The sequence below is a fragment of the Tyto alba genome, unplaced genomic scaffold, assembly GCF_018691265.1.
Source record: "Tyto alba isolate M040663 unplaced genomic scaffold, T.alba_DEE_v4.0 Super-Scaffold_44, whole genome shotgun sequence".
Lineage (NCBI taxonomy): Eukaryota > Metazoa > Chordata > Aves > Strigiformes > Tytonidae > Tyto > Tyto alba.
In genome coordinates this window covers 3,302,093-3,320,874 of record NW_024881320.1, presented here as the reverse complement: position 1 = coordinate 3,320,874, position 18,782 = coordinate 3,302,093, and the positions used below count along the sequence as shown (strand labels likewise).

The window sequence follows — 18,782 nt, the reverse complement described above, 5'->3', positions numbered from 1 at the left end:
TGGGACCAGAGACACTTTCGTTTCTTTCTTTTAAATCAGTTTATTCAAATCTGAAATGAATTCTGTTAGCTGTGGTTTACAGGAGAGGGGGGAGCCAGGGGAGCTGCTGAGGTTTGATGCAGATGAAAACAGCCTGGAATCGGCCCTGTGCCCCCCACATTCCCTCGCCGAGGGCGGCTGCTGCTGCTGCTGCTGTGAAGGTGGTGGTGGTCCAAGTGGCTTCTCTGAGCTTTAGAAAAAGAGATAGCTGGAGCAGAGGTGACTGGAATGGCTGATGGAGGAGGAGATGGAAGAGCCAGGAGAGAGCCTGGGCTGTAGGTGACTTCCCAGCTTGGCTTCTTGGCTCCTACAGCTGACCAGGGTGGCTGAAGGGATGGGGACATGGGACAGCCTGGACTCATGGGGCAGAAGGCAGCAGGGCTTGGCCTGGAGGGTGGCTGGAGGGGACAGGGGCTTGGGCTGGTGGAAGGGCTTGTGTCCGAGGAGCCTGTCCTGAGCCGTGGGCTTGGCAACGTTGGGAAACTTGGGGAGCAGCTGTGGGTGCGTGGGGGCTTTGGAGGGCAGATGTGCAACAGCGGGGAGACCGGTGGGTACCAGAGACCCTGAGATGTTCTCCAGCTGTCATGAACTGCGGATTCCTCAAGGAGCGTTCGACCTGCAGCCGCAGTGAACGTGGGGTAGAGAGGCTCCAGCCCTGACACGTTAACTTACCAGGCACTCAAGTTGTGACAGAATATTTTTTATTGTGTTGGTGGGGAAAGTCCCCTTGGAAAGGACAGTAACAACACTAGAGCGATGCCCAGAGGGGACTTTGCACGCGCAGCCAGGATCTGAGCCAAGGAATCGCTGCCAATGCCAGCAATTACTTCTTGAAACATGGGAGGAACCCCAACCCTTCATTAATTCAGGAATTTACAGGTATTAGAGCAAAATTGTGCTGCCTTGGGAAGGCTGAAATACATAAATTCAATTAAGTCTTATTCTAGAATGTTGTAGCTACCCTAAACCCATGTGTTTAATCTCAGTAAATTCAAATTCATGATTGAGTCTAAAAGCAATTAAAATAAAATCTTACAAAATGAGACACACTGAGAGGCAAACGCCTCCGTGCTCTCTTCTCCCAGCTTCCCATGTATCTAAAATTAACAGAAAACTTTCAATAGACTAAAATTACGCACTCCCAGTTGTTTCTTCTGTCTTCCTCAGTAGCTCTGTGTCTTTGGCACATGCCTTAAATCTGCCCTTTGTTAAGAATTTGGTGGTTTGGATCAAATTAAACCGCTTTTTAAGAACGTGTTTGCTATTTCCCACGCTCCCTCTCCCAAGAAGTCACCAGAGGGCAGCGCCAGGGCTGGGTCGGGATAGGTGTTGAGTCCTTTTACATCTCCAACTTGGCAGCAGTTTCCCTGGGTTTATGACACTTAGGTCTGGGCTATTTACCAAAACATTGGCCACTTCCCGGTTCGTTTGTGAATCAGCTCATTAGGGGTGAGGGTGGTGTTTTCTGCCATCCTCTAGATGCGTTTGGTCTCCCCGTTGGGCTCCAGGATGGTCAGGTTTCCCCTTGCGTCTTGATCTATTTCTATTGCTTCAAACAGAGACTTGAAGTTCCCGGCACCAAATCCCTGTGGAGATGACAACGTTACTGACCGTGGGGACGGGCAGCGGGTTCGTCAGCTCGGAAGCGGCTGGGAAAGAGCAGCACCCAGAACTGACTGGGTGATGGTACTTGATGATGGCCCTGAGGTCTTGAAGCCAAGATCATCGTGAAATCCCCAAACCAACCTGGTGGTTATGCCGCTGGATGACCTCCAGAAAGACCGTGGGTCTGTCTTGAACTGGTTTGGTGAAGATCTGGAGCAAGTAGCCTTTCTCATCAAAATCTACCAGGATTTTCAGTTCCTGGAGAAAAGAAATGGGGCAACAGCTTGAAGACCCACAGAAGAGCAAGGGGATCCCTCTGCATCACCCTCATCTCTGCAAAACACTTTAAGGAGCTGGTCCAAGCCTCTCAAGCCAGTTTGACTCACCGCCAGCTTGTCAATGTTCTCCTTCACTTTGATTTTAGCAGTTTTCAGCCTCTCCCGCAGCATCTGGTAGTAGCTGGATGGCACGTCCATGAACTGCATGCCCCGCTGCTTCAGGTTGGTGATCTGCAAGGCAGGGGAGACCCCAGCGGGCGTCGGGCTTGGGACTCGTTTGTGGAGAGGTTTGTGCCAAGAGGATGGCTCGGGATGGTGTCAGGAGGCAGAGCGATACTTTCCCACGACGTTGGCCAACCTCGTGCATGAGGACATGGCCCACCCTCTTGCTTTGGACACCAGGAATGGGAGGGCCCAAGGTGCTCTCTCCGGGTAATGCAGAGAGCTGGCTGCCGTGCAAGGATCCTTCATCCCACCCTGACCCCCCGATACCTCTGGAGGTGCTTTGGTCTGGAGAGGACTCCAGAACCAAGTGCTCAACAGCAGCTGAGCTCAATCCAGACCAGCATCTGCCCCAGGGCGAAGGTGGGTGATGTGCTGTGGTGGCTCAGCCCCACAGTCCAGCCTGCCCGAGCTCCCCACCAGCCACCCCCCAGGGAAGCACGTGCCGTCAGGGTCCCTCCAGACCCCAATTGCTTTAAGCTGGAAGGACGGACATCTCCCAGCAGCTCCCAGGTGCAGACAGGTCCCTTTCCAGCAACTTGCTGGGCAGTTAATCCTGGTTGTAAGACAACAACTGCACGAAGCCCACTTAGCCAGCCCGTGTCCTCGTACCCTGACGGGGGTCACAGTCCACCACCGCTCCATGACGAGGACTGTGCCCAGTGGGATGGGGCAGAGATGGAGCGGTGCCAGGGCGGGGAGCTGCCCAGGGCTGCACTCACCGCCGAGATGATGTCAGAGGTGTTCAGTGCGATGTGCTGGACTCCAGCCCCTCCATAGTAGTCGACATATTCCTGCGGGGAAAAAACATTACTGCACTAGTGACAGCACAGCTACAGCGCGCAGAGGGCTGGGCTTGGGCTTAAAAACATGAAAGCAAAATTGGCCAGGGGGGCCACAAAATTTGAAAAAAGACAGTATAGGTGAATTCAGTGGTAAACCAGCTCTGTTCCAGCAGCATTCCAGGGTTTGACAGCCCTTTGCAGATCCAAGCAGAGTCAGGGCTGCTTTCCAGAGAGCCAACTTTTCACAGCATGTCTGTGCTGGCTCCAAATCACTGACCCCTGTGTCCCTTTTCCATCACCAAAGCCCTGCTCAAGGCAGCGGCAACCTAATGGATCAACCACTGGTTTGTACTCACCTGAATCTGAGATTTCTTCTTGCCGAATGCCGGCTCGTTGATGGGCATCTTAATGGTCTCTTCATAGTTGGTGACCACGATGGAGCGCAGGGCGCTGAACTCAGTGTGCAGCTGCTTGTCATCCACTGACCAGAAGCGGTGGAAGAGCAGGTTCTTCTGGTACCTGCCCAGACCACAAAGGGCACAGTCAAGCCCCCTGCTCCACCCCTGCACTAACGAAGCTCTGCTCTGGCTTAATTAGTCCTGACTGCTGATGTTGGAGGGGATGAGACCAGCAGAATGGTGCTACTGCTCCGTCCCACCTCCTACCAAACCTCCCTACTCTTACCAGTCTGCCACTGGGACCATCTGGAGGTCAGGCTGGTTCCCCACGACGTGGTCAACAAAGTTGAGCTTGGCACTTGGCCTGTGGGGGGAAGCCAGGGGTGGCTCACAGCTGGGCTCAGAGGCACCTCACAGCGCAGGGAGCTCCAGGGTGAGGCAGTGGGGACCTGTCCAGCTCCTCACTGGGACACCCCACCAGCACACGATGGCAGAGAGCTGGGCAGGACCCTCTGCAGGGTACTCACAGCTTTGGCAGTAGGGGGTCCTTGAAGAGGGGTGGGTGGTACCCGGGCAGGAAGAGGCCCTTGTAGTTGAGCTTTTCTATCAAGGTGTGGGTGGTGTCACCATACTGCGAGAGGGGGGAAAGTGGTTGTGTGGTGGCCTTGTTTTTTCAGGGACCTCCCAGGTCCAGCCTGCTCCCCGCACTGACCCCGCTCCAGCATGGGGGCTCAGCCTCAGCAGCTGCCCTGCTGCTTACCGTCTGGATCACCGCGAACTTCACCTTCCCAAATTTGTCCTCCTCCACCCAGGGCTCTTTCACCACCACGGCTCCGCGCTCCTTGGCTTTCTAGTCAAAAGGAGAGAGGGACCCCCTCCTGCTGCAGCTCCCCGGGGCTGGGGGGAGACATCCCCAGGCCCTTCCCTGACTCCCCTCGCTGTTTCGGGGTGATGTGCAGGAGGGAGCAGAGGGGCTGCCTACCTGCACGATGAAGTCGCAGTCCTCCACTTCGAAGGCGATGTCCTTCACCCCATCACCGTGCTTCACCAGATGCTCCCCCATCTCTGCCCAGTGCAAGAGCAGCCTCAGGCATGAGCAGAGTGCTTTGCTCTGCCATGGCCATTTCCCACTCTGTCCCCCTCCCCACAGCACCTACCCTCATTCCCTGGGTTGAGAGCAGACGAGAGAACGAACACGATCTGGCGAGGAAGAAGAGGAGGGGGTGAGGGATGGAGACGTGGCAGTGCGGCTGCAGCCCCAGCCTGGGCCCGAGGCACTGCAGGCGCAGGGTGTAACTGTACCAATGGGTTTTGGTAGCACCCATGTGCCCAACCCAACCTCCACCCTGGCAGTGGCACCTCTGGAAGGTGCATCAGCCCCTCTACCTTGTCCTGCTTGATGACGTGCGAGACCACCTCCCTGCTGCCTGTCTCCAGCCCCCGGTACGCCAGCTCCTCAAATCCCATCTTGTTGCAGTAGTAGGATGCAGCCTGCAGGCAGGTGAGACCCACCCCGGGTGAAGCCATGGTGCCGGCAGCCCCCAGTTCCCACAGGGATCCCCCTGGCCAGGGCAGCACCAACAATCCATGAGGAATGGCCAGCGCCGCGTAAGTCGCCCGTGCGCATGTTTGTGTGTACGCAGGGAGCAGCTGAGCGTTCCTGCTTCCACCCAGCAGCCCGGGAGAAAGAAGCAGAGGTGTGAAAGAGTTCACTTTGGGGAAAAAAAACCCAAACTCAGTGGGAAATGCTGCCTCCAGAGCCCTCCTGCTCCCAACGTGGCCAGGGGCAGGCAGGGAGCTGCTGCCAAGGGGCAAATATTTCTGCTCGTCTCCCGTTCATCCGTGAGGTTGTGTGAAAAGCCGCTGGGGTTTGAAGCAGAGAGATTTTTTAACTTGCCAGCGGCCTTTTAGCAGCGTGATGGAGAGCAGCTATCGCGATGCCGTATGACCGCAGGCTGGTGGCCATGGCTCAAGCCCTGCCGCGTGTGCTGGTTTGTGTTTTCCGGGCCCCTCCCGCTCACACCCCCGGGCAGCCACCCCTCGCCTTGCGCAAGGGCCCCCAAGGCCAGCGGGCAGAGGCGCTGAGCCAGGGATAGGCTTTGGGATTCCTGAGCCGAGCTGAACTCTCCCCTCCGGCAGCCAGTAACCAGAGCATCCGTCTGTCCCGGCACGGTGGGATCCCACCCTCACACGTGCCCAGCTGGCCTCACCTGCTTGGCATTGCCGACCCAGAAGGTGATGGAGTGGAAATGGATGAAGCGGCCTCGCAGGGGCTAAAGGGAAGGGGAAAACAGGGCTGAGAGCCGCCGCCACGGGGCTACTCTTTCCCGTAGTGCTGCTCATCTCTGGAGCAGGGGGACGTGGCGGCCGTGACCCTGCAAAGGCGATTCCTGCAAATGCATCCAAATTAACCAGGTGAACCCCAGCTGCTGCCCCAAAACAGTGAATTTCCGAAGTGCTTTACAGGTCCTGCAGGATCCTGCACTGTGGGGCAGAAGGTGCAAAGCCCTGGCTTGGCTGGGGCTGCCGCAGTCCTGGTGCTCCCAGTGCTCCGCACGAGCAGCCCCCACAGCGGGCTGCCCACCCACCAACCTCACTGCGTTAAAGATTAATTTGCCCCAGAAACGCTCTTACACAACTACCAGTGCCAGGACAAATCCCCCTTTGCTCTGTTCCCCACCTCTGTCCAACCCATGGTGCCGGGTGCCCAGCTGCGATGTGCACCAGTGGTTTGAAAACACTTTATAGAGGAAAAAGGTGGCAAATAGGCAAAGCATTTGGAAATAAATGTTGCAACAAATGAGGATTCTGCTTGGGCATTGGGGTTGGCTGGGAAATACCCATCATCTCCCATTTGTCTCTCTCCTCCCAAACCAGAAAGAAAAAGGAAATGAAAAGATTTCTGTTGTTAACGTTGATTTACAATGAGGACCCACATCCTGAATGGCCTAGCCAGAGAGCAGTTTTACTTGTGATTTTACCAGGTAATCAAGGAGTAAGGAATGAGTATTATTTCCATTAATATGGCTGATGTTTCACACAAGGCAGCGAGGCAGGACCACAGACATGGCTCTTACCTTTTCTCCCTTGTCTGTGTAAGTTGTCTGAAAAGAGAGAATCAGAAAAGAGAGATGTTAGCAGTTCAGGAAGGTACCTCAGCCCCCAGAGAGCTCAAATCCAAAGGTCAGCGTATGAGGAAGAGCTCCTCTACATAACTTCCAGCACCGACACTAAAAAGTCCGTATTCAAGCAGAGATTAAACCCAGTGAAGCTCCCGAGACATCCCGTGCTGTTGAGCCCTGGTTGTTTAAATTAATTCCCATGGCTGCCCCTCACCATTTTTGTGACCTGGCGATGTGACAGCGGCAAAGAGAGCGCGAGTCTGGGAGGGCATGTAATATAGTGGTGGGACAGGGGAAGCTCCTCCTCAGCTCCACCTTCTCCCACCCCCAACCCGAAGCGTTTGTGGCCCAGAGATATGGTTGGTTTGGGTTGGGAACTGCCCGCATCGTCCCTGGGGGGCTTTTTGGGGCCACATTGCGGGGTGCTTTGCAGTCCTGGCTGTGGCACAGCAGGGTTAAACACGGAGGGCGGTGAGCGTGCAAGCTTGCAAGTGTGCAAGCATGCAAGGCTCTGCTGTGCGGGAGCCAGCGTGCCCCACAGCACAACCTCCCGTGGGTGCTGGGGCCACAGTGGGGTGATGCAACTGTGGCAGCACGTCCCCCCTCAGCTCCCCCGCCTGCCCCTGAGGACATTCACCCCTTCGTGGGGACGTGTCCTGTCCCAGCCAACGCTGAGCCAGGACAGTTTGGCTGTATGTAGAGTCCAGCCGTGCGTATGGTGCCTGGGCCTGGGGCCACTGGTGTCACCTTCAGCTCCGGTGAGCCCAGCATTGCAGGGGGTCAAAATACCCCAGACACAGCAGGGGGAGGGGCAGGAGCTGTGCTGGGGGAAACACCAGTGCACAAAGACCCCAGGCTGGGAGCAGTGGTGAGCTGAAGCCACTGGTGGGGCCAGGAGAGTGAGCATGGGGGGCTTCGGTGGGTGATGGTGGTGTGGAGGACGAGCGTGGCGGTGTGATGTGGGGCTGTGTCCCCTGCTGCCACACTCTCTGGGGGACGTGGGTGCCGGGGCACTGGCTGGAGCAGGGTCAGCAGCAGGGACAGGGTCATGGCGGTGTGACCTTATGGCAGTGACACTGCTGTGCCACCACATGTCACCATCAGAGCTGTGTCACCTCATGGCATTGCCACCGCCGTGTCTCCCTATGGCACCGCCACTACGGTACCACTCCACACCTCCATCCCCTCTGTGCCACCCCATGCCATCATCCCATCTGTGTCACCCCACGTCCCCATCCCCTCCGTGTCGCCCCACGTCCCTATTCCCTCCGTGTCACCCCACACGTCCCCATCCCCTCCGTGTCACCCCACGTCCCCATCCCCGCTGTCCCACCCCACGCCGGCGCTGGTCCCGATGGCTCCGCCCCCGCCGCCCTGTCCACGCCCCCACCTAGATCCCCGCCCTCCGTGGGCGGAGCCTCAGCCGCCGGCCCCGCCCCGCCGCCGCTGACGCCGTTTGTCCGCTCCCGGCTCCCGTTGCGGCCGTTACAGCGCGGCCGGTGTCGGCCATGGCGGAGCCCGGCGGCAGCCGCCCTGTCACCGTCAGCGACGTGCAGCAGCTGGTGAAGAGGAAGGACGAGGTCGAGGCGCAGATCAAGGCCTGCTACGAGCTGCTGGAGGACGTCAGTGCGGCGGCGGGGGCGGCGGGCGGGGGGTGGCGGGGCGCGGGGCCGGGCCGCAGCCCCACGGCCGCCTCTTCCCCTCACAGCAAAAGGGCGTCGGGATGAACGAGCCGCTGGTGGACGCCGAGGGCTTCCCCCGCGACGACATCGACCTCTACCAAGTGCGCACCGCCCGGCACAACATCATCTGTGAGTGGGGACCCGCGGCGGGGGCGGGCGGCCCCTTCCCGTGGCGGGCCGGGAGCTGCGTGGGAGACCGGCAGGCTCCTGCTGCTGGAATAAATGTCCCTGACAATAACTGTACCCATCTAGCGTCTCAAACACCCTTTGGCTCAGCCTGCTCGTTGCAATCCTCAAAAAAACTGGAAAACGGGGTTGCTTTGAGTTTGGTTTTCAGTGGGTTTTTGCCCTGTGCTCGCAGCCCGTGGGGTTTGGCTTAATCAGTGAAACACTTTTCTCCACATGTTGATGCAGCGTCATTGGAATTCTGATTCTGCTGTGGAGCCCTTTGGGATTCGTGCAACACAGCAAAGTATTGTTGTGCTCTTTGTTGAATAAGTGTTGGGTGAAAAACAGCTTGGTGTTTATTTCTATTTCTTCCCAGGCTTACCCTGGGCCATGTATTTGGGGATGGTTTTTGCTCTGCATGTGTGTGACTTGATGCAAAAAAAGGCATCAGCTGCTCAGTGATTTCTAGGTGATCATGGGCCGCCACGCCATGCTTCCTCGCGTGTTTGCCAAAATTTACAAGGTAGTTTTCTCTGTGCCTAACTTCTGCTGATAAACATCTGCCAGGCTGTGTGAGCAGTGCTGGCACCAGCACCCAGCAGATCCACCAGCAGCAGTTTTTGCAAAGCCACAGCAGGGACCTGAGGTGCCCAGAATACCGTTTTCCGCACCGTTGCGGAGGAGAGCGCGTGCTGGGAAAGATCCCTTAGATGTAACCTGCTGCTGCTACCTGTGTGCTAATGGTGTCACCCCCAGGTTTGCAGAACGATCACAAGGCCCTGATGAAGCAGGTGGAGGAAGCTCTTCACCAGTTGCACGCCCGGGAGAAGGAGAAGCATGCCAAGGACGAAGCAGAGGCGTTGGCTGAGGCAATGAGCCAGAACCAGAGCCTGCCACAGGCTTTTGCCAAAGTGAATGCGGTGACTCCAGGATCTCCTGCAAGTATCTCGGTAAGGTGGTGGGGCCTGACAGCTCATAGGGAAGGCATCTTCTGTACCCAGAGAGAAAACACAGCAGATGGCTTTCTCTGTCTCTCATTAATACGTGGGAATGAGTTGGGGGTTTGATTAGGGTTCCTCCTGGCTTTTGTGGTTTTTTTTTTTGGTCACACTGGGATGTCCTGTGAATAGACTAGTTGCTGTATGGGAATGAGATGAGTGGTCTCTTCTCAGGTGTATTGTTGCACCACACAGCTCATACGAGGCCTCACTGACCATCAGTATTTCTCTTCCCATAAAACAGGACAGAGGATTGAGTACTTAGTACTTCCTAAGGACATGGAGAGGGTGCAGTGTAGTTCATTTGCCTGAATGGTGAGAAGAGTAGTGTCATAGCACATCCCTCTCCATGTGGCTGGGTGAAGGGTAATGCTTTTATAATATTACCTGCCTTCTTTGGAGAAGGCAGATGCCCATCTTCCTTCTGTCTCTGTCCAGGGACTTCAGGTCGATGATGAGATCGTGGAATTCGGTTCTGTCAACGTAAACAACTTCCAGAACCTGCAGAATATCGCCACAGTGGTGCAGCACAGCGAAGGGGTGAGCTCATTTCTACTGTAACTGCATTCTCTTGCCTGTCTCTCCTAACCACAGCTTTTTCTATGGAACTTGGATCTCTGGGATCATTATTTCCATGTCAGATTCAATCTGTGCTGTTGCAGCCTTGTTCTCTCACAGTGCCAAGTTAATTCTTACTCCTGGATAGAAGAGAATGAAGTGTGTCCTCTTTTCTGTGAGCATCATATTGTCTGTTTTCCCCTGGGAACTCCCTGTTGTGTTGCTGTGCCACCCTCATGGTCTCGTGGACTGGCCGAAGAATCTGCCATAGTCATCGAGCGCTTTATAGTGGAAGTGAGGGATCACCTGGAGGTTTCTCCCCACCAAATGATCTCTTCTTGCAGGTCTAGCTGCAGGGATGGGAATGGGCATCACTGAAGAGCAGTTCCCCTAGGCCTAATGTTTTGGTGTTTGAACAGAAGAACAAAGAGGGTTGACTTGATGGTGGAAAGTTACCATACTTTATTCTTGTATTTTATTTTTTTCTCCCTTTCAGAGACCCCTGAGTGTGACTGTGATCCGCAGCGGCAAAAAAGTGCATGTGGGGCTGACTCCAAAGCGCTGGGCCGGGAAGGGCCTCCTGGGGTAAGCTGCTGTTTCACTTAGCAGAACAGATGAAGCTTTCACCCAGCTCGGAGCACGTTTCCTGCAGCAGGGCCAGCTCTGTGCTTTGCTCTCAGTGTGTGTTGCTGCTCATTCTGATGGACTTCACTGGCGGGTACCAGCTGAGAGCTGGAGGCTGACAGTTTTGCACAGTGATATGGGGAGGTGACTTGCATCAAACACGAGCACAGGGAGGAGGGTCTCAGTGGCCAGTTTGTCTGGTAGAGGAAACCAATGGAGCAGGGTTGTGGTGGGTCTGATTCATGCCATGTCAGATCTTCTATGCTTGAGAACTGAGATTTTAATGTTTCCTTCTACCCTCTTCTTTTTCAGCTGCAATATCATTCCTTTGCAGAGATGACCATTGCTTGGAAAACAATAAAGCTGAAGTTTGTGCCTGCTTTCTGGACTCTGATCTGGTTTGAAAACTTCCTTACATGTTCTTGCTGAAACAAATGTTTCAGAGGCTGTGGCCTCTAGGTGCCAGACTCGGAATCTGAAGAGGTTCTGATAGAGCAGGGTCTGCCTGCAGTTCAGAATAGCACTGGTTGGTCAGGAGTAGCTTACAGAGTTGCAAGCTGTGGCTTCTCATCTCTTACACCTTGTATTGATTTGGAATGAGGCTACAGAGAGACCCAAACTTCACTTGATACAGGCTCTAAAGAGCATGAAATGCTCTTACTTGGTGATAACAGAGCGTTCCTTTTTTAGCTCTGTAAAATTCCCCACTGAATATCTTGTAAATATATGCTGCAAAGTTCTGGAGCACTTTTTGGTGTTTGTATTAGTAGATGACAGTCAAGAAATATGCAAGTCTGATACTTTATCTTGCCCATGTTACCACAACTTTTGAAACCACTGAACATGATGAAAGAAATTTTGGAATGCCTAATTATTTTATATCAATGAGGTAAGGAGTAGGGGTTATAATTCTACTTTTATTTACTTTCAGTAGTTTGCATAGTTGTGAGAAAAATACTCCTAATATGGCTTCTCTCTTTTTGTTTTTAATTTTAAAGAATTTGTTTATTTGCGGTAATTGTTTTTAGCATGTATAAACTCTTCGAGAGGATTTTGGGGGTGATTGGTTCGTTTTAAGCTTGTTTCCAGTTGAACTTCAAACAATCTCCCAAAACAATAAAACTAGTAATGCCTCTCATTCTTGTAGAAGTTATTATTTTGGGCAATAATTGTGGGCCAAGTTGGGTGAGTTAAATGCGGATCTGCACAGACACAAAATCTGACCCCCTGACCTCCAGAGCAGAAGCCCAGGCAAGGTGCAACTCTTTCATTACCATTTCATAACCAGGTTGTGGCATAAGTAACACATCACACATAATGAGCAATTTTCTGCTAAGTGTTATTAACCAGATCTGAAATAGACTGAAAAAGTGGACTAAACCCCAGACTTTTAGATCACTCACTCAGGGCTCTGTGTTAAATTGAGTAGTTTTACTCTATTGATATTTCAAGCATTTGCTTTTCAGCGTACAGTCCAGGAGAGCAGATTCTCACTGAAACAGTAAAGCTTCAAAGCAAAGCTCCTCGCTCGGTGATTCCTGCAGGCTTCACTGTGCTATGGAGGAAGTGTTGCTGCAGCAGCCCATGGCAGTGTTCCTTGTGTCTAGATAATTGCCATCAGACAGTCTCACCCTGGCCTTTCAAGTAATTTTAAAAGGGCTGAAACATGGCACTGTGGTGCTCCATCCCTTTTCTTGAAGAATATCAGAATGGGAGGTGGTTTGGGACCCTCTGTCACGTGTGCATCTTGCCTTGCTTTACCACAACGGTTCTGCACTGCTGACCGTCACCAGGAGCTCTGACCCACACAGGCCCCTGCATCTCCTAAATCCCCTGTGCAATCCCACCTGAAAGCAGTGTGATGTCCCTGGCTGTAGTTACAAGGTAAGTACCGCCACGGGGTTGTTCTGTAGGAGAGCTGAGTCTCTGCGTGGGACCAGAGTGTCAGCAGGCTTGTGTAAATCTACAATTGTTAAATGCACACGTCAGGTTTGGGAGCCTTGTTTTTTGCAAAAGGGGAAGTGTATTGTAGGTGCTGCTGGAGTTTCTAAACATGTGACTCTGCCTATGTCCACAGCTGCCCCTCTCTTGTCCCTATGAAACAGAATGTAGGTGTAAGTATGTAGATAAATTAGGTATCAGTTGGCAGCTGAAATGTCAGAGTGCCAAGGGGCTGGTCTTGGCCATGGGTACTTGGGAAATAGGTCCAGGTGTCCCAGCTTTTACCTGAGCTGCAGGTTAATCTGGGTCTAGATATCAGTCCAGGAGAAGAAAAGCTCACGGAACGCATCCTTCTGGGCCTTCACATTTGTGCCTCCTGGGATGAAATGATCTAGAAAATCCCAGCTTTCTGTGCTGCTCTTGAAATGAGGTTAGGGGGTCAGTCCAGCCCCCTCAGCCAGGTTAATTCCTGTTCCTGGGGAGCTCCTTTCCCTTTCAGTGTGGAGGATGAACACTTCAGAGCGCTCTTAGCTCTGTGAGGCTTTTGTAGACGTGCATCCCCAACCTTCTGTCCTAACTGCTGCGTCCCCAGCCCCGCCGGTTGGGTGTCCTGACTAGAACGGGTTGAACAATCCCAACAAGTGTAATAAACACAGATTATGTTGCAAAACCTGTTGTGGATAGGTAAGGTTTGAGCTTCTTCCTTAGACCGCACTCAAACCTCTGCTGTAGGACCAGAGCAGAAGAGGAGCTGCTCTCAGTCAGAATAAACAGGATTTTTGTGCTGGAGAGCAGAGATGACTCCTGCTATCTGATATGGTCTGGGAAGAAAAGCACTGTGAACAAGCTTGGTGTGCAGGTGCTGATGTAGTGAACAAGGCTGACTTCTTGCATCTGGCAGAGATGGGGCTTGAGGACCAAATCGCTGCTCCTGAAGCCATAAAACTCTGATTTGAAGCAGTGGGTTATGCCACAGAGGAGGAGTTGAGAGCAGCCACGTTTTGACAACCCAACTCTGCGCAGCAGCCTCTTCAGGTCGAGGAGATAATGTGAGCTGATAACAAAACCCCATTCCTCTCCCAGCAGGGTATGAGGTTCTTGCTGGGCAGAAGGAAAAACAAATTAGCTTTAGAAATTGTTATTATTTGAGCTTAACAGCAAGGCTACAGTCAACAGTTGGAGCACTTAGAGCTGATTATATGCAGTGGTGGAGGCAAGTGCTTGGAGTGATCCCAGGGAATGGGGTCCCCTGTGTGGGTGCCATCCTGGCAGAGCTGGGGATGGTGGGGGGACCTGTCAGTGCTGGGAGGCTGATTTTTCCTGCTTTTACTCTGCTTATCCTGCTCAGGGGTGCCAAGGGAGCAGAAGCTGCTCACAACCCTTGTGGGGAGGGCAGGTGTCAGGTGAAGAGCCCTTGTCCTGTTCTGCAGGCAGGGCGAAGGTTCAATCCTAAAGGGCTCTGGCGATGCCAAGAGGGGCTTTGCCACAGCCATGAGCAGGATTTAGGCTTGGGCAAGGTGAAGGGCTGAACGTCCCCTCCCGTGCCACTGGGTTCCTGCTTTGGGCTGGGGACCAGCACTGCCTCTGCATGGCAGCTGGAGAGGATGAGGAGGGTACCTGCTTCTCTCCCCGTACAGCCCCCCTCTTTCCCCCGGCGTATTCGGGGCTGCGGGTGCAGCCGTTGGTGCAGCCGTTGCCTGGGAACGGCAGTCGGATGCAAACAGAAGCAGGGACCGGTGCGATGGTGAGCGGTGGGGTCCCCACGGGGGGGGGGGTCCCTCAGGGCAGCGGGAGGGACAGGGCAATTGGGGAGGCACTAAGGCCTGGAGGAGAGTTGGCAATGGCTCTGCAGTGATCCTGGTGAGACCTGTGGGGCCACAGATGTCCCCGAGCACTCGTCCTGCCTGCCAGGGCCAGAGGGAGGGTTTTTCCTGGAGCCACTTTTCCATTCCTGTGAAAGCTTTCTGTGCACAAGGTTCCAGTATTGCCTTAAATCCAGACCCGTGAAGCTGGAGATGAGCCAGCTGCCACCCAGGAGGGGCCCTGCTGCTTGTGGGGACTGCGACAAAACCCCGTCTGAGGAGAAATGCCCGTGTTCAGCACAGCGTGCAGGCACACCGGGAGGGAGCCTGATCTCAGCTGGAGTAACCGGGGCTGTGCTGGGATTGCTTGTGCTCAGCGGGAGCACCACGGGAGCTGAAAAAGGGCTCTGGGATGAGTTTCCCAGCTTCACAGGTGTCCTTTCCTCCCACTGTGCCAAATTCCAGGTTGTTGTGCAGTCAGACCCTGGGTGGGGGAGTATTTACGAGCATCTCAGTGCCCCAGCTCCCTGGAGGGAGGGTGAAGGTGAGGGTGGATGGGCCAAGTGAAGTTATACCAGAGGAACAAACTGGGGGAAGAACAGGAGTAAGCAGTGAGCCCATGGAGATGTCCCAGGATGGACAGACGTGCTGCCTGAGCTAGTGAAGGCAGCACCATCATGAGCCCTGCCTGACACGGGGCCCACGGGCAGGTCCTGGGGGAAGCAGAGCCCAGGACCAGGGGGTAGTGTCTCCCAGACATGGTTTCTCAGAATATGTCCCTGGGGAGGTGGGGCGGGGGGCCTGGCAGATGCAGTGTCTTCCGCGTAGTCTCACTCCAGCCATCAATATTTGCTGAGCACTTGAGCTGCCTGAGAGTTACATGAGCAGGAGGAAACTCGGCCTCGTCCCTGTGCAGAGTGAAATGTTATCTTACCTCCCTCAGAAACAGAAATGGTGTCCAAATGAGGGTTATACCTTGCATGAGAGATTGCTATAGGAAATCAAGTAGCCCCCTGGGGAGAGGCAAAAGCTGATGTAGATCCCAAGAACAAGATTAAGTGGCCAGTGCTCAGACTAGGGAAATCTTGTCTGAGGGCTGCTGCAAGCTCTGACACCCCAGGCCTATTTAATGCATTTATTAACAGGCTGGTGAGGGGCCGAGGAAGGTGGTAGTGGGATTTTTACCCTCACTTTCTGTCTGCTTGCCAGGCAGCATGGTGAGAAGTGCTGGCAGCAGAGTTGGGATTGCTGCAGAGCCCTTCACAGCCAACTCAGCCCCAGTCCCAAGACCTGATTCCCTTGTTTTTAACTTCAATTTGCCATCATTCCCTCTCCAACCTGTGACCATGCACCCCATTGCAGCAATCAATAACCATTGCATGGGGAATAGTCAGGGGATGGACAGCAAAAAGGCCAGGCTTTTTGCCTTCAAAGCACATATAGGTTAGTATTGGAGGAGAAATTTGGGCATCTTAGCCCAGGTGACAGGAGCAGCCAGGGAGAGGTGCTGGTGTGAGACACAGGATGCTGTAGGGGTGCAAAGAGGGCAAGGTTAGATGTGCAGAAAAAGGAAAAAGTGAGCGGTGGGAGACTTTTCCCTGGTACAAATTCATAGGCAGGTCAGGTGCAGAGGAGTATCCTGATATTAGAGCTTGCCCTGGAAGTGATATAGGTTGGATCTGAGATGTGCTGGGGTGCGTTCCCACTAGCTGTGGACCAGCCCAGGAGCCAGGGCACATCAAAACCTCGCTCCCTTTCCAAGGACCCCTTCGCTGCTGCTAAGGAGAAGGAAGGATTACCAGAGGATGCGGCCAAGAAGAAGGAAGGAGCACTGAAGGATGCTGGAGCAGATGCACTGTTGGGTCCCCTGTGGTCTTCTTCAGGGATGGGGATCCCAGGCACCCTGCCTGGCACCTGGGCTGGGACACAAGACACAACTGCCTTGAGGAGTGCCCTGGGAGAAGACACTGCTGGGACAACACACCTGGATGGTGCCGGACCCCCTGGAGCACCCTCAGCATTGCCTGAACCCAAGGGGGGCATTTCCAGCCCTTGCTCAGGCTGCAGGGAGCAGAGGAACAGGGAGGACGATGGGCGCGATAGCTCTGCCAGCTTGGTGTGGGTGGCCACGCCAGGGATGCTCTTCCAGGAGGAGAGGCAGGCCAGCCTGCACACCCTTGTGAGTACCAATGGGTGCAGTGCCACCACAGTGGCCTGCACAGCACCCGGCGCTCCTGCCCAGCTCTTCCCCATCACCCCAGAGAGCTTTTTGTGGCTTTTCTTTCTGGTCCCAGCTGCTAAGAATCAGGAGATCCCTTTTGCCTGCAGAGCCTGTCCTGGGTGTTGGGCTACAACAGCGGCCTGGCTGTGCACAGCCTGATGGATGGGGAAGACCGGGTGCTCCTGTATGTCTCTTCTCACACAGCGGTCATCCACGATGTCCTGGGGAACAGGCAGTACCATCTGCAGGTCTGGCATGCAGCCCACGTGTCTCCCTCCTCCTCCTCCCCTTCTCCCAAACCCATCCTTCTCCCCTCCATCTCTTTTCCCAGTGCTTAGCAGACACCTATAACTGAATTGAGGAGCAGCTCATGCAAAGGAGCGCATCGTTTTGCTTGCACACCTGTTTCAATTTCCAACACATGTTGGTGGAAGGTGCTTTGTGTTGGATTGCAGTGGTGACCGTGAGTGGCACGTGCAGCATGGCCCCCTCCTCTCCAATGCTTTTTGGCTCTGGGAGCCGCAGCTGGCTCAAGGCACAAGGATGGGGTGTTGGGCTCAGAAGACCCTGGGAAAAATGGGATGCAAAAGTTGGGCTGGGAAGATGAGAGTGGAGGACCCTTGGGAGAGGAGAGAAGGGGAGCTCATGAGCAGAGCAGTTTGATGAGTGCTTTAAATAATCACCAGTCTGGAGGCTTCATGGCACTTTGCTGCTTTTCTTTCCCCAGGGCCACACGAATGTAATTTCTTGCCTGTGTGTGAGTGAAGACAGGCGCTGGGTTGCAACTGCTGACCGAGGGCCGGGTGCTCTGATTATTGTGTGGGACTCCTTCTCTGGGTAAGCTCACGGGAACATTCTCTTCAGAAACCTCCTATGTCAAGTAAATTATTTAGGACTGCCTCCAGGCTCAGCTGAGAGTGAAATGGAAGAAACACAGGGATGGAGTAAAGTAGCAAAGGAGCCTAAACCAAGCTGGGGGCTTCATTGTCCTCACATCACCCCCACCCATGGGACACTGAGATGGGGCTGAGCGTCCCCAGACTAAGTACACCGTGTCTCCAAGCTGTAGTATTTTCTTAAAACTTCACTGGTGAGTTGTTTCCCAGAGTCATTTACTTGAGAGGAAGAGATGGAGAGGATGTTGAGCATCAGCTGTGGTGCTGGCTGCACTCAGGCAGCACTGGTGCTTGCAGACCCCTCCTCGCCACGCAGACCAGCGTGGGCTGTGCCATGGATTTTGCCTTGAACCCCCTGTGCTGCTGTGAGTGCCCACGAGGACTTTGCTCCCTAGGATACCGGTACGCACCATCTTTGAGAGTCATCCAGAGGATGGGGTCAGTGCTATTGCTATTTCCAAGGATGCGAAGTATTTGGCAACCATTAGCGCTGGTACAGTGCAGGTAAAGAAAATATCTCTTCTTTCATAGCCTTGTGGGATAGATCCCTGGAATTTTTCCTGGTGCAGCAAAGGGGAGGGGGGAATTCAGGTGGGGAGAACAGGAGAGAGGTGGAGCAGTTTTGCAAAGTGAGGGCTTGTTTTTGCTGAGCTATTGGAAGACAGACCTGGATTTTGTTAAAGTGAATGCTGTGGAGTTAAGAATACAGATCTTAAGTTGGGATGAAAGCTTCTGACTCCAATGCACTTTCACTGAAGCAAGTTCTAGCATTGTTTCCTGAAATTAAGCTCTCTGCCACCAGGCCATGCTGGTTTATCCTGCTCCAGTCTTTTATGCCCCACTATCCCCTGCAGCTGGGAGGGATGGGGTTCACCTGGCTCCCCCGAGCTCCCTGAAAGCCACAAATGTCCTTTGGGGTTTCCCTTCTCTGCCAGAGAGTTTGTGTTTGGAAGTGGACTTTGCCCACAGAGAAACCCACGTGCAGCACGGAGCTGAGGCCTGAGTTTGGGTATCAGGTGAGTGACAGTGGCCAAGGGGTGCAGAGGAGCATGACTGGGCTGGACTGGGCAGCCCCATCCTCACCTGCACCCCCGTGACTCCATCCAGTACAGGGATGCTGGGAGATGCCAGCTGGAAATGGGAGGCAGGATCACACGTCGTCCCTGTTGCACCCCAGTGCAGAGGGGACCCTGGCGGGGCATCCCCCACCGCAGTCCTGGCACCGGCCAGGGCTCATGGCATGAAAAGCCTACAGCTCTGCTGGCTTGTCCCTGCTCGCAGAGGAGACAGCACAGCTCTGGTGATTCACAGGGGATTTGGCCTCTGTTTTCGGTTGGGTGCAGGTGCTGAAGTGGGTTTTGGGTAAAAGCAGATGTTTTGCATGAAAGACTAAACAGAAAGCATTGCTCAGCTTGATGTTAATGCCACTCACCTTTTAATTTC

General features: G+C 54.2%; 3 protein-coding genes across 3 annotated transcripts in view; 2 read left to right on the top strand and 1 right to left on the bottom strand.

Annotated features, from left to right (window-relative positions):
- Window positions 1–1,514: 1,514 nt before the first annotated feature.
- HPD (4-hydroxyphenylpyruvate dioxygenase) lies at window positions 1,515–15,566 on the bottom strand. The gene is made up of 15 exons (XM_033008401.2): window positions 15,561–15,566; window positions 8,789–8,792; window positions 6,405–6,431; window positions 5,538–5,600; window positions 4,714–4,818; window positions 4,485–4,527; window positions 4,310–4,392; window positions 4,088–4,177; window positions 3,855–3,958; window positions 3,614–3,691; window positions 3,286–3,448; window positions 2,867–2,938; window positions 2,031–2,153; window positions 1,786–1,902; window positions 1,515–1,625 (listed from the first exon to the last, which is right to left on the bottom strand). Exons 2-15 carry the CDS (start codon window positions 8,789–8,791, stop codon window positions 1,515–1,517), a joined length of 1,182 nt encoding a protein of 393 aa, XP_032864292.1. The 5' UTR covers window position 8,792; window positions 15,561–15,566.
- Window positions 7,887–11,617, top strand: PSMD9 (proteasome 26S subunit, non-ATPase 9). The gene is made up of 6 exons (XM_042805490.1): window positions 7,887–8,071; window positions 8,158–8,260; window positions 9,056–9,249; window positions 9,736–9,837; window positions 10,352–10,440; window positions 10,792–11,617. Exons 1-6 carry the CDS (start codon window positions 7,958–7,960, stop codon window positions 10,817–10,819), a joined length of 630 nt encoding a protein of 209 aa, XP_042661424.1. The 5' UTR covers window positions 7,887–7,957; the 3' UTR covers window positions 10,820–11,617.
- Window positions 13,943–18,782, top strand: part of CFAP251 (cilia and flagella associated protein 251) — a 20,150-nt gene continuing 15,310 nt past the window's right edge. The window contains 7 exon segments of the mRNA XM_033008169.2: window positions 13,943–14,164; window positions 15,432–15,439; window positions 15,932–16,401; window positions 16,551–16,691; window positions 17,171–17,280; window positions 17,735–17,843; window positions 18,275–18,355. Coding sequence (XP_032864060.2) covers window positions 14,025–14,164; window positions 15,432–15,439; window positions 15,932–16,401; window positions 16,551–16,691; window positions 17,171–17,280; window positions 17,735–17,843; window positions 18,275–18,355 — 1,059 coding nt within the window. The 5' untranslated portion in view covers window positions 13,943–14,024.